Here is a 13,959-nt window from a genome sequence, read left to right as displayed (position 1 = left end):
TTAAATAATGAAAGGGATTGCTTTCTCTTTGTTCGAGAAAATAGCAAGGTCTAAATAAGAAGATATCAGAATTTTAGACTCATACAGTCAATTGGGTTAAAAAAAGTATCATCCTGTAATGTCAGTTCTAATATAGCCAGCCTAGTGGCAAATGGGCCAGTTTCTGCAAATAAAAGAAGAGAGAAGTAGTTAAGAAACTAGTGTTCTACTCCTACTTCTGTCATGCACCAGCTTCTGACCTGGGCACATCATGGAACTTCTGAGTTTTCTTACCCCCACTGGTAAAATCACAATATCTGCAATAAGATTATTTTGAGTGTAAAATGGCATAACATGTAAATAAAAATTAAGGTGTGATTGCCGCATTTACCGTCTATCAAGAGTTATCCATTTTTTAGATTCTCAGAGCCACTATTACCTTATTTGGTTGAACGGTCCTACGAAGGTTTTCCATCCACTTATCTCTCTCTGAAGCGGAGTTACAGCTGAAGCATTTGCTTCCACTTAAGTATGTAACCTTCAACATAAAGATTAGAGGATAAGGAAAAGGAAACATAAGGTTTGGGGGCTCTATCTTCATAATTCTATCATTAATGAGTTAGGAATATGCTATGAACCTAAACCATCACACACAACCCCGAAATGCTACGTGGTGGTCCTGGGACAGCACTAGTCTGCATTTACGTCTGCTTTCTGTTCTCTCATGAACGAAGCAGCCACATGCAACTCCAGGTAGGAGGACAAAAGCCATTGAGAATTCAGGGGAGGAACCTAAAACTGGTCTTTGGTTTGGAAAGGTCAAAATTAAAACCCTTCCAGGCCACATCTTAAAATACTTGCCAACAAATATGCTCAATCCTGAGTTAACAAAAAAATAACTGAAAATGCAAGAGAGCCTCTAAAATAACTTGTCAAATTTCTTGGAACTGCCTTCACTATAATATTACTGAAAAGGTACTCCATGCAAGTGAGAAGATTCAGCAGTACTGAAGTAATGTCTTTGGAACCCATTTCTCCTTCACTAGGCAACCAGCTTGTTCATTTCCAGTTATTGACCACTATTATTGTTGTCCTTTAAAAATGAACTATGCTCTCTATATACCTAGCACCTCACACTGGGCCTGGTATACAGCCTGTTGAACTGAGTTCCACAAATACGGGAAAATCCGTGTGACTTTTGTGAAAAAAGAACACCAATAAATGACCTGTTCAAATAGTTCAAGTGTGCTCACATATTAACTCAATCTACAGTTATAACCTAGTGAATCAGAGCAGATTATGTATACTGTTCAGTATGGTAGCTACTAGCCACGGGTGGCTAGTGAACACCTGAAATGCAGCTAGTCCAAAATGAGATGTATTGTAAATGTAAAATACACATCAGCTTTTGAAGACTTAGCTTAAAAAATTTTAAAAAAGGATGTAAAAAAGCTCATTGATAATTTTATATTAGTTACATGTTAAAATGATGCTACTTGGGTTTAATAAAATTTCAGATTTTTAGATTACATATTTGGCTAGCATTATACTGTTGGACAGGGTAGATCCATAAGAACAGGAATCAAACCCCTTTCAACTTCTACACCATCTATCACAGGATTCCTATTAGTTACTTAGTAAGTTCCTGTTATTTAATCAAATCTTAACCCTAACAATATACATACACACATACATATATGTATGTAATATATGTAATATGATATATATATATGTATGTATATGTGGATATATATAGTTTTAAACTTTAAAATACAAATCGTCAATTGTGTACATTTAATTTGGGAGGGAGAAATTACCTTATAAAAAGTGATGGTCATAATTTATTGGTGAAGAGCAATTTATTCATTCAAGAAATTAGGCACCCACGATGTGCCAGGGACTGGGCTGTGTGCAGGGGATTACAAAAATAAATAAGACACAGTCTCGGATCTTGAACTGCCCAGGTTGTAGTTAGAAAAATTATGGTTTTGGGGGCGCCTGGGTGGCGCAGTCATTAAGCGTCTGCCTTCGGCTCAGGGCGTGATCCTGGCATTCTGGGATCGAGCCCCACATCAGGCTCCTCCGCTAGGAGCCTGCTTTTTCCTCTCTCACTCCCCCTGCTTGTGTTCCCTCTCTCGCTGGCTGTCTCTCTCTGTCAGATAAATAAATAAAATCTTAAAAAAAAAAAATTATGGTTTTGGTCAATCTTCTCAAAGAATCATTAAAATTGGGGGCTTAGGTTTTCAGGAGAAAAATAATCTAGTGGGTGATATCTTTATTAAAACTAAAATATTAAAATACTAACTTAGTAAGTTATTGTTAGGCTTGTGACCTCTGCCGAGAATATAATAAGAACCCATTTATTCTGAAAGCAGACTAGGCCAAAAGGAATGAAAAGCTATCATCAATAACTTTAATGACCAATATAATTAGATTAATAGATTTCCAACTTTTTTCATATAAGTAGGCAATTTTCAGCAACTGGAAGTCACTTAAGATGATCAAATTATCGATACCACAGTAATGAAATTATAAAATTACTGGATAGAGAATCTGTTTGGTGCTTAACCTCTCTTCCTTCTTTCTATGCTTTTTACCTCAAAGCAGAAGTCTTGTCCAAGGATGCTACTATGGAGTGGTTTCACTGATACAGGCTCTCCTCTGCCAAGATCCAGACATTCCACTGCGCTGCAAGGGCTCAGCAAGGACTCATGGGAACGTGACTCTTTTAGTTTAGGCAGACCACGAGCCCTAAAAGTAGAAAAAGATATTGTAGACAGTGTAACTACTTGGCCAACAAGAAAATGAAGGATTAATGCGCTGGAGGCTAACAACAAATGGGTAAATTCCTAAGGGAAAAGTAAGTAAGGAGCAAATTACTAGTTAATCCATAATAATAATAGTAACCATACTTACATGGCACATATAAACTGCATATATATTTGTGTGTGTACACACATATACAAACTTTTTTTTCAGTACAACACAAAAACATATTATAACTTCACCAATCTCAAGGGAGTTCAAAAAGCTCCACCACAGAAACTGTTTTTATCCTCATTCCTATCTTGAAGATGAGGAAATATATACTATTCAAGATAGCTTATATATTCTTTTTTCATGCAAAGGTATTATCAAAAGACACGTTTTACTTCTTTCTCCTTTTTTCATGTTATAGCTTGAACTTCTTCTCTCCTTGACAAAATAGTAGTGGCTGAACCCTCATTCCGTTTCTTTCTGCTTTGGCAGAATAAACACACTCACAGACAGAGTCAAAGCCAAACTTTTCAGCACAAGACCCTGCCTTTCAAAAGATCTGATTTCCATCTCAATGTGGAATTCTTTTCAGGCAAGCATTTGGTCATATCCATGCTTTACTGTATAAACATGAATAAAGAATAAAATGCCTTGAAGAAACCTCCCACCCTCCAAAGAAATGTTCAAACTCTCATCTAGAAGAACAAATCTTTGTCAACACCATTCAGGCATCCTGACTGATTCTGTTTCTCAGTTGTTTAAAAAGGAATGTTGGGAATGACTCCTGTCATGACAGGAGCTAGTCCCTCGCTGCCTTCCAGCTTGGGAAGATTAACAAAGTCAAGAGATATAAAGTAAAATATTCTTGGATCCAGAACCGGATAGCCAAGCAGTTTTACTCAATAATTATTGAATTTATTGACTAAAACACCCAGAATTAAATATATATGTTTTGAGTAGAAGTACCCCGTAATAGGGATAAAAAGAAATGCCTTGTGTATAGACACTTGTTTCTGTAAAACACATTAAATAAGGAGTTTCATTTATTTCCTTGAAACAACTACATTAATATCAGAGCGGCTTTTAGTTACATTACACAACAATGAGATACAGGAAGCTAGCACTAAAGGCTGCTCTTTNCCTTTTGTTTCCATTCTCACATTGTTTCATCAGACCCCATATAATAAGAAACATCTCAAGCAGTAAGAATTTGCATTCATTCATTCTTTCCACACACATGAAAAACAACTACCATTTAATGTTTACACTGAAAAACATGTGTTCTGATACTCAGCCGCCTTTCTAAGGTCAAAAAGCCAATATTTATATTTCCCATGGATAATACAAAGCACATACAAAAGGGACAAATGCCACTGAATGTTTTGTACATGAAAATATAACAAGGTGACACTTCTTTCCTTTTGTTCTCTTGGATAAGACAATGACATGTTATATACTGCAAACACAGCACCGCAACTATAAATAACTAAAGGCTACAAAAAATTTTACTTTCATATAATTACCATATAACCTTTCCCAGTATGTTTCACAGGGAGCCAGTGGAGTTAAGAGGATACTGTAATGTTTTTAAAATACCTATAAAACAATCATCCCAGCCCATTTTCCCCAGGAGGAGTTGTTTGGAAGGGAAAAGCCACTCATGCTCTGGGAATGAGCCTCCCGATAGAAAACAGTAAGGCCTATTTGAAATTGAAGCAGGTATGACAAAGGGCTTACTTTTATTTTGAAAATTCTCAAGGAAAATATTCTCAAGCAGAAATTAATTTCATTTTCAACAAAAGAAATGCCTACCTACATGAAGCAATGGTACAGCCACCTGGCAGCGCAACCCCAAATCATAGCGGAGCCGCATGTCCCGGCGTCGTGAGGCACTTTCTGCACTACCTCAGAAAACAACTCTGCTTAGAAGACAAGAACCAACAGAACAGACTTTCCCTGCTGCCTTCTCTGACTGATACCATCTTTGGATAAACGGTTTCCAGGTGTAATTTCAAGTCTCCAATAGAAGTCGAACAGAAGCCCAAACAAGACAACGTGAAGTCATCTTCCAAAGAGGCTGCAGGATCGGTAATATTCCTTCTTCTCTTCCTCAGGCTGCAGCCAGCCAGCCCCTCAGGTAACACAAACAAGGTTCTGGGCTCTAGGCTGGGCCTGTTGCCATGGTGCTCCACCTAGAAGGAGAGCAGGGCTGGGAGGCAGCAGGGAGAAGCTGCGGTTTGAAGGACTCGGGAGTGTGCTCTGCGAACATGACCATTTTAAGACAGGAAGGAAGGAATGGCAATGTCCCTACTCATTTCCACTCACAGTCTCAAAGTCAAAGGCTGTAGGAAAAAGCCAGAGGCAACTCTGCAGGTGGAGGAGAATCTCTTCACTCGGGGACACATCTGAGCTGTGGCTCGCCTCCTCCGTGATTCCCTGTCCTCCACTAGAAGGTATTTGCTACATCCCACTTGCAAGAACAATCTTTCTCTCACATCTGTTCTATTTCCTTTGCATGTTTACCGTAGTTTAATGTTCCTAGGTATTATTTTATATTAACTTATCTGGATTACACGATCTGTTTTAAAATAGAAAATTGGATAAAATTCTTATTCACTGTATTCCCAATGCTGAACAAATTTCATTTTGATACTCATGTCTAACTTCCAAAAGCAGCCATCAATAGATATTACAACAGAGAGACCTGGAATCAGAATTCAAAACTTCTCTTAGTTACTGAAAGTGCAATTATTAACACATAGTTCACAATCTCCTATTGTTCACGTATGTGTGTGTGTACACATACTTATACCCTCACACCCATAAACTGAACACCAACGTCACCAGTATGTTCAACATTACTACTGAATAAATAAGCAAGCCCTTCCTGTATGGGGAAGAAAGTCTCTGGGAAGACAGAAGTAATTCCCAGAGAAGCAGGGTTACAGTAAACAGGAAGATCAAGCAGCCTGGGAATGGCTTGAGGTTGGGGGGAGGTATTATCTGGGCAAATATTTCTATGTAATAGCATTAGTAACTCAAGTCCCCTCTAAATCACGTTTACCTCCTCCTGTACCTTCATGTGAATTGATTTTTCTTAGATCTGCTAACTAGAGAGCTTTAACAGCTCTGTATGGTACTACAGCTTACTTCTCTAATATAAAGTAGAATGTGGGTTTACTGAGAGAATAATTTGAGTTTAAAGCCACTTTTCCCAGTCCAGTCTGACAACAGCCTTCATCAAGGAACCCAGCCTTGAAAAGTGGACCTTCTGAATCCCTTGGCTGCTAGCCAGGGTTCTCTTCCCAACTGCTGCACTTCTACCCCCAAACCCCATCATCCCAAACACTATGTAAGAAGAATTCACGGCTCCAATATAATTATTTCTTGGTTTAATTGGGAAACTGCTTTCCAGAAGCAGTTTTACTTTTAATTAAGGAACACCATACTCTTTACATTTTTGTTTTATGGTCAGCAAACCACCTTGATTGCTATGTAAACTCCAAGGCCTCTAGCAACGTGATAGGTAAGGGTTAAAAATCTAATTGCTTTGCTGATGAAGATTACCTGCTGCTTCTGACCTATTAAAGAGATAAACTACAAGACAAGAGAAGTCTTCAATTACTACAGTGAATAAGTATTCCATTGCTTTAACCCACATCCCTATCTTAAATCAGTCTTTAAAGACAAAAGTGAAGGGTTGGGGGATGGGGAGCCAATACACACACCAGTGGATACACTGATAGGAAAAAAAAAAAAAGAGTCAAAGAACTCTGATTAGTGTGATGTTAAGTAAAACACAGCTGGATTTTTCTCAGCTTAACCATTCAATTTTTTTAAAAGCCATATTTCCCCCAAAGTGCCAGTGGTGCTTGGATGTGCTGGCTCCATCTGCCACATGTTTACAGAGTCCGTTCCAAATCGTCCGGGAAACTTTTAATTAAAAATGCTTATTGCCACACAAAATCCTGCACTCCAGTGCAGGTGAATTTCTGCTGGGCTTGGCAGTTATGATTCCAGATTGCTTAAATGAATTCTTGAAGAAACAGCTCAGCCACAGGTGGGAGCAGCAATATATGCTTGTATTCACCAGTATGTATTCCTAAGGCACTTTACCTTGTTTATTTCCCAGGTAGTAACTAACAAGATTCAGTATCCTAATACTCTACCAATAAATATGCATAGGGCCCAATAAGTTTTTAAAAATTGCATCGGGGCGGGGGGGGGCGCGCCTGGATGGCTCAGTCGTTAAACGTCTGCCTTTGGCTCAGGGCGTGATCCTGGCGTTCTGGGATCGAGCCCCACATCAGGCTCCTCTGCTGGGAGCCTGCTTCCTCCTCTCCCACTTGCCCTGCTTGTGTTCCCTCTCTTGCTGGCTATCTCTCTCTCTGTCAAATAAATAAATAAAATCTTAAAAAAAAATTGCATCTGAGATCTCACTTTGGGAAAAATATGGCTTTACTTGCACCCTACATTTTATTGTTTTTCGACCTGGTAGATCTTTTGAGAAAGCAGATTTTCACCTGTGCTATCATTTTAAAGGTTTCCTTCCTTGGATTAAAAAACAACAACAACAAAAAAGAAATTAGAACCCATTCACCAGAATTCTACTTGTGGGCTCAGAAGAATGTCCTCCCTAAGGATCCTGACAGCACTAGCTGCACTGGTTTATCTGCTGCAGTTAAATTACTCACTGATTTTTATGGTAGCTTTAAAAAAGAGACCACACAACCACTCACACAGAAAGCTATTTATGGAAACATGACATATATTGCTGATCTTCCCTCTCCCTGCTCTCAGGCTCTAGACAGGATGGTCTAATGAGCCCGACTGATAATGGTAAAAAAGGATATTTGTCAGCATGAGTTGTCACTTAAAATGAACAAACTCATGGTAAGGAAATTGATCATCATAGACAAAAATGACATTCAACCTATTTCGGTACATATATGTATACATGCAATGAAGGAAGACACCAAAGAAAGACAAGATTATAAACATTAAAACATGTTTAGGAGGGCAGAAAACTCAACTAATCTCCAATATGACAGACACTTGGAACAATCCCTTTACAGAAACTGTACCATATTGTAATATAGCTATTACTTTTTTTTCGTCCTTAAATTGCAAATGGAATAAGATCTATTAGTGCCTATTAAACACAACTATATTGAATTTTTAAAACCCCATGAGATGATGTGGAGAAAAGGGAACCTTCTTACACTGTTGGTAGGGATGCAAACTCGTGCAGCCACTCTGGAAAACAGTATGGAGGTGCCTCGAAAAGTTAAAGATAGAACTACCCTATGGTTCAGCAATAGCACTATTAGGTATTTGCCCGAAGGATACAAAAATACTGATTTGAAGGGATACATGTACCCCCATTTATAGCAACATTATCAACAATAGCCAAATTATGGAAAGAGCCCAAATGTCCATCAACTGATAAATGGATAAAGAAGTTGTGGTATATATACATAATGCAATATTACTCAGCCATAAAAAAAATCTTGCCATTTGCAACGATGTGGACAGAGCTAGAGAGTATTATGATAAGTGAAATAAATCAGAGAAAGACAAATACCATATGATTTTACTGATATATGGAATTTAAGAAATGAAACAGATGAATGTAGGGGGGAAAAAGAGAGCGAGGCAAAGCATAAAACAGACTCTTAAGTACGAGAACAAATCAAGGGTTGCTGGAGGGGATATGAGTAGTGGGGGATGGATTAAATAGGTGATGGGTATTAAGGAGGGCACTTGCTGTGATGAGCACCCGGTGCTGTACATAAGCGATGCATTACTAAATTCTACACCTAAAACTAGTATTTCACTGTATGTGAACTAGCTGGAATTTAAATAAAATTTGAAACAAACAAAACCAGCTAAACCAAACCATACTCAAACTCAACTAACATACTTACTAGTTGAAGAGTGATTAGAAAGACTAATAACTTTTCTCTTTCTCCAAATTAGGTTAGACTTTTAGTCTCATTATTGCCATAAATTAAGTATGGGTGAAAGGAGTATAAATGAGGAAAAACTGGTGGAATTCAATGACATGTACTTCTTACTCATTCCTAAACTCATGACTACTTGATTTCCCATTACTTTCTCCCTTGGTTGACTGCGTGTGTATGAACTCACCTATCCATCCAACGATTACTTGGTGTACATTATATGTCAGGCACTATACCAGAGGTAGATGCAAGGGATACAATGGTGAAGAAGAAAGGGATAGTCCTTGTACTCACACACAGTTTACAATCTGGTTATCCATTATAATACAATGTGATAAGACCTATGAAAAAGGATACAAAAGAGGCTCTGTGAGCATTTACCAGGGGCCCTGGATCTTAACTGGGGATTCAGAGAAACTTTCTTGGAGGAAAAAATAATGTGAACTTGTGACCTCAACTTAGCTTCATGAAGGCATGGAGGTGCAGTTCTAGAGGGAATGGCTAGCCTGTGAGAAGGCCTGTGGTGACAGTATACAAGTCTGGGCTGTTTGAGGAACTGAGGAAAATTCAGCACTGTGGCTCTGGGGCAGTGTGGGTGAGTACAGGGGCTGAGAGAAGAGGGGTGGGGAATACTGAGGCTTAAGAGATACCATGATGGGACTTGTAGTAATGTGGGTGTTTCAATTTGAAAAAAGACCAGTGGATGGACAGAGAAAGGTTTTGGGTGGTGGAGGGGGAACGACATGATCAGATGTATACCTCAGTAAGAGTACTTTGGCTAAGGTGAGGAGAAAAGAGGGGCACAAAGAGAAGGGAGAGAAGAAATGGAACACTTAGAGACTAAATTCACGGATCATGGCAGTAATCTGAGTCAATCATGAACAGTAGATTGGCAGAAGTGGAAAGAAGTGGATGGATTTGAGACATGATTAGAAGCAATAGGTCTTGGGTGCCTGGGTGGCTCAGTCGGTTAAGTATCTGCCTTCAGCTCAGGTCATGATCCCCAGGTCCTGGGATCGAGCCCTGCATTGGGCTCCTTGCTCAGCAGGGAGCCTGCTTCTCCCTCTGCCTCTGTCTCTCTCTCTCTCATGAATAAATAAATAAAATCTTTAAAAAAAAAGAAGGTAAATGGGTCTTAATGATGGAGTGTTGGGAGGAATCAGGGAGAGGGTAGAGCCAAGGATGTCACTGGGCAGAAAGATGGTGATGTCCTTTACAGAGATGGGGAATGAAAGGCAACACTTGTTGAGGTGGGGGTGGAAATGAAATCAAGTTATATACAAGATAAGTTTGAGGTTTCTCTGAGTAGATGTTTGCTGTAGACGGAATGTTTGTGCCCTCCCCCCAAATTTATGCTGAAATGCTGAACTCTAAGGTGACAGTATTTGGAGGTGTGACCTATGGGAGGTGATTACATAATGAGGGTGGAGCACTCATGAATGAGATTTGTACCCTTATAAAATAGACCCAGGAGAGATTCACTGCTCATTCCCCCATGTGAGGACACAGTGAAAAGATGGGACTTTTGAATCAGAGAATAGGTCTTAACCAGACACCAAATCTGCCTAAGGCTTGATCTTGAACTTCCTAGCCTCCAGAACTGTGAGAAATTTATTTCTGTTTATTATAAGCTACCTAGTCTATGGTATTCTGTTATAGCAGGCTGACTAGAATAAGACACTATGACTACTGCAAGACAGCATGCAGATCAAGAAAAGTTCCGAAGAAAATAACCCAAGGAATGCTAACATCTAAATATACAACACTGACAAAAGAGAGTGAAGAATTTAAGAGACTGAAGGGAAATTAGAAGACTGGAGTATCATAAAAGCCCAGGGAGAGAGCTCTCAAGAAGCATGGACTGTCCATTACTGTAGATCAGTGTGTTAAAATATTAATAGTAGCCACTGGATATATAGACTGAGAGATAATTGAGACTTCAGTAAGAGTAATTTCAGTGAAGCAATGAGGACAAAGATGAGATTGCAGTGGGCAGAGATAATGAATGGGATGTGAGAAAGTGGAGACTAACTCAAGGAGTCTGACGGTGAAGAGGTGGTAACTGGGAAATAGCTAGAGGGAGACATGAGGTGGAAATGGGTTTGAAGGGGTTTTTTCCCCTAATTACTTTCTTCTCCTTAAACAGTGAAGAAATAAACACTCATAGGTAATAAATTCCAAGAGCCCAGAAGGACAGAAGGTGAAGAATATAAAATAAATACAGGTACCTTCCTCAATCTCCTGGAGAAAATACTATTAACAATGTTTGTGATGTTTGTGACCCCTCCTTTTATACTCAACCAAATATATACATACATATACATTACACACACACACACACACACACACACACACACACAGTCACATGTATATGTGTATACACACACAAATGGAATTCTACCATACTTTTTTTCCTTAAGAGTGCATTTTGGACTTCTGTCCATATTGGAACACATAGATATGATTCGCCTCTTTTTAATAACCATGTAGTATTCCCTTGTGTGGACCTATAGTGGTTAAACCAGTCCCTGAGGACCAACTCAGTTTTTTCTTTTCTTCTTTCTTCTCTTTTCTTCCCTCCCTTCCTTCCTTCCTTTCTTCTGTGATTACCACCCAGTTTCAAAAAGTATCTTAGTATACATATCTTTATGCACATGTGCATGATTTATGGTTTAAATTTCTAGATGTAAAACTGCTAGATCAAAGAGCACATACATTTAAATTTTTGATATTGCTAAATTATCCTACATAAAACATGGCATCAATTTAAACTCTTACCAATGGTGCATGTTTCTATACACTATCACCAAAATAGGATATGGCTGAACTTGAAAAACTTTTGCCAGGATAATTGGTGAAAATGGTATTTCATTATTGCTTCCTTATGTATTTCTTTATGAGGCTGAACCATTTTAATATGTTTATTGGCAATCTCAGTTACCTTTTCTGTGAGTTACAAACTGCTATTTCATGTTCTTAAAACTTTTTTCTAATTGTTGAATTTATCTGATATGTAAATGTTCTTTGCATGTTAAGTAAATTAGTACTTTTCCTGTCATATTCATAATCATTTCCCCAGTTTATGCTTAGAAAGGATTCTTCTATTCCAAGATCATAAGAAATCCAGCTACAATATTTTCTTTTAGTGCTTTTGTTTTATTTTTTCACCCAATACATTTGGATTTAGGAGGAGGAGAGATGAAAGGAGTACAAAAGGGAGTTAGCTTTTTATTTCAACAAATTGTGGAAATATGATGACCACAAATTGACACATTATCACTGCATTCTGGTCTACTTATTAAGAGTTGCTGTTTTGAGTACGTTTGTGTTTATGTCTATATGTGTGATTTTTACCTTTCATTTTTCCTTCCTTCTCAATCATTTCCTCAGCAAGTCAGGATTCCTATCAACACATGCAACAAAGAATATAATGGAAAAGGCATTCAACTCGGAGCCAAAAGTATGTATTTATGTCACCTCAAACCACTCACTAGCTGTATGTGATGTGGAACAAATAACTTATTCTTTCTGAACCTTAGTTACCTCATTTGTAAAATGTGGATAATGATTTCTCTCCCTATACCTCACACAGTTACTGTGAGATCCAAGTATTATAATGTATGATTTCACAAAAATCGCATAAACTACATCACCATAAAAATGGGGCGGGCTATCATCGCAGACATGGGGCTTTTTCACAGTGATACGACATGCATGAGTCCATTTTATGTAAAGTATTCATTTGGTTGAGATCAAGACAGTTATACTTCAAAATATTCTTTGTTGGAAGAATATGAAGACAGAAGGAATACATGTACATAAACAACTTTTTCTATTAAGATAAAGCATTCTAATGAATTATAAAATGCTATCATGATACAACTGGATTGGATTTTAGTTTGTAAAACTATGGGATCCTTAATTGGCCTACGGCAGTAAACACTGGTAAGAGAAACTATAATCTACAGCCAGACTGTATTGATTAATTAACAGCCTGAAATCCAATAATTTCTGAGAAGCTGTCATTCTATCCAAGTATACCACATTGAAAAAGATTATTCTTTTTTATCTAGAATTCGTTTGGAACCTTCTGTTTTAGGCCAACAAACATTAAGTTCCCTAATAGGACAGCATTGTGCTGGGGGGTGAGGACACAAAGGCTGTCTTCACTCTTGAGGAGCTCCCAATCTGCTGCAGTAAGCAGCAACGGAAAAGATAAATTCAGCAGAAAGTCGTTAGTCCTATAATAGTCCCATAAGTTTGTCCATTAGTGGATACATGGGGTAGGTGCTTAGTTTAGGATGACGGATGGGAAGAACAAGGCAAAGAAGTCCAAAGGCATAGGACTCCTGACTTGGGTATTGTTGCATGAGTATGAATTAGAATGCTATAAATTATGACAAAGGACAGGGGGTAGGAAATACATAGGAAATGGTATTTGGGATAGAGAGGGCAGCAAGATCAAAAGCAAAGAAATAAAAAAACAGTGTGGTAAGTGTGGTAGGAGTGGTAGGAGACAATGCTGAGAGTTAGGTATGAACAGGGCCATGCTGCACTTTGTATGTTATGCTAAAGACCACAGACTAATAAAAGTGTCATATACATATCTGATGAGATACTAAAATGGAAGTTTCAATTGAGACATTAAGAGAAAACAGATTTGTATACTGAAGTCAACTACCAAACTGTAGAACTTACAAAGGAAATGTTTTGGAGCCAGTTCTATTACCTTAAACCTCTCAGAACAAGACTATAAAAAGTGGTCAGAGGGGCGCCTGGGTGGCTTAGTCAGTTAAGCGTCTGCCTTCAGCTCAGGTATGATCAAGCCCCTTGTCGGGCTCCCTGCTCAGAGGGGAGTCTGCTTTCCCTCTCCCTCTGCCCTCCCCCCAGCTTGTACGCTCTCTCTTTCTCAAATAAATAAATAAATAAATAAATAAATAAAATCTTAAAAAGAGAAGTGGCGAGAGTATGGAGAAGGGAAAGGATTTTGTGAGAGAGAATTTTCGGAGAAAGCTGTGAGGCTCATCCCGCTGCCTCCCACCAGGGAAATGGCTAGATGATGCATACAGGGTGAAGTCTGATTCTATCTGGAAAATCTAGATGATAAGAAATGACTAGCTGTTGGTGGCAGAACCTAAGAGATTTGATGCTTTTAGATTAGCCTGCACTCCTAGAGGTTTGTCAGGGCAAAGGATGTGTGCATATTTCCTGTGGACCAGAGAACTAGAAGGGTGAAGAGACCAGAAGAACAAGATTTCCT

General features: G+C 38.5%; 1 protein-coding gene across 6 annotated transcripts in view; it reads right to left on the bottom strand.

Annotated features, from left to right (window-relative positions):
- Window positions 1–13,959, bottom strand: part of RASAL2 (RAS protein activator like 2) — a 341,072-nt gene that overhangs the window by 38,186 nt on the left and 288,927 nt on the right. For 5 of the 6 annotated variants that reach the window (XM_008696769.2, XM_008696778.2, XM_040636247.1 and 2 more), the window contains exons 6-7: window positions 2,577–2,730; window positions 419–517 (exon numbers count right to left, since the gene is read on the bottom strand). In XM_008696769.2, the coding sequence (XP_008694991.1) occupies window positions 419–517; window positions 2,577–2,730 (253 nt within the window). Of the gene's footprint in view, window positions 1–418; window positions 518–2,576; window positions 2,731–4,552; window positions 5,011–13,959 lie in introns of those variants that run through there. The other variant, XM_040636248.1, reaches the window with a different exon arrangement.

The sequence above is a fragment of the Ursus maritimus genome, unplaced genomic scaffold, assembly GCF_017311325.1.
Source record: "Ursus maritimus isolate PB19 unplaced genomic scaffold, ASM1731132v1 scaffold_2, whole genome shotgun sequence".
Taxonomy (NCBI): domain Eukaryota; kingdom Metazoa; phylum Chordata; class Mammalia; order Carnivora; family Ursidae; genus Ursus; species Ursus maritimus.
This window is presented reverse-complemented; position numbering and strand designations above follow the sequence as displayed.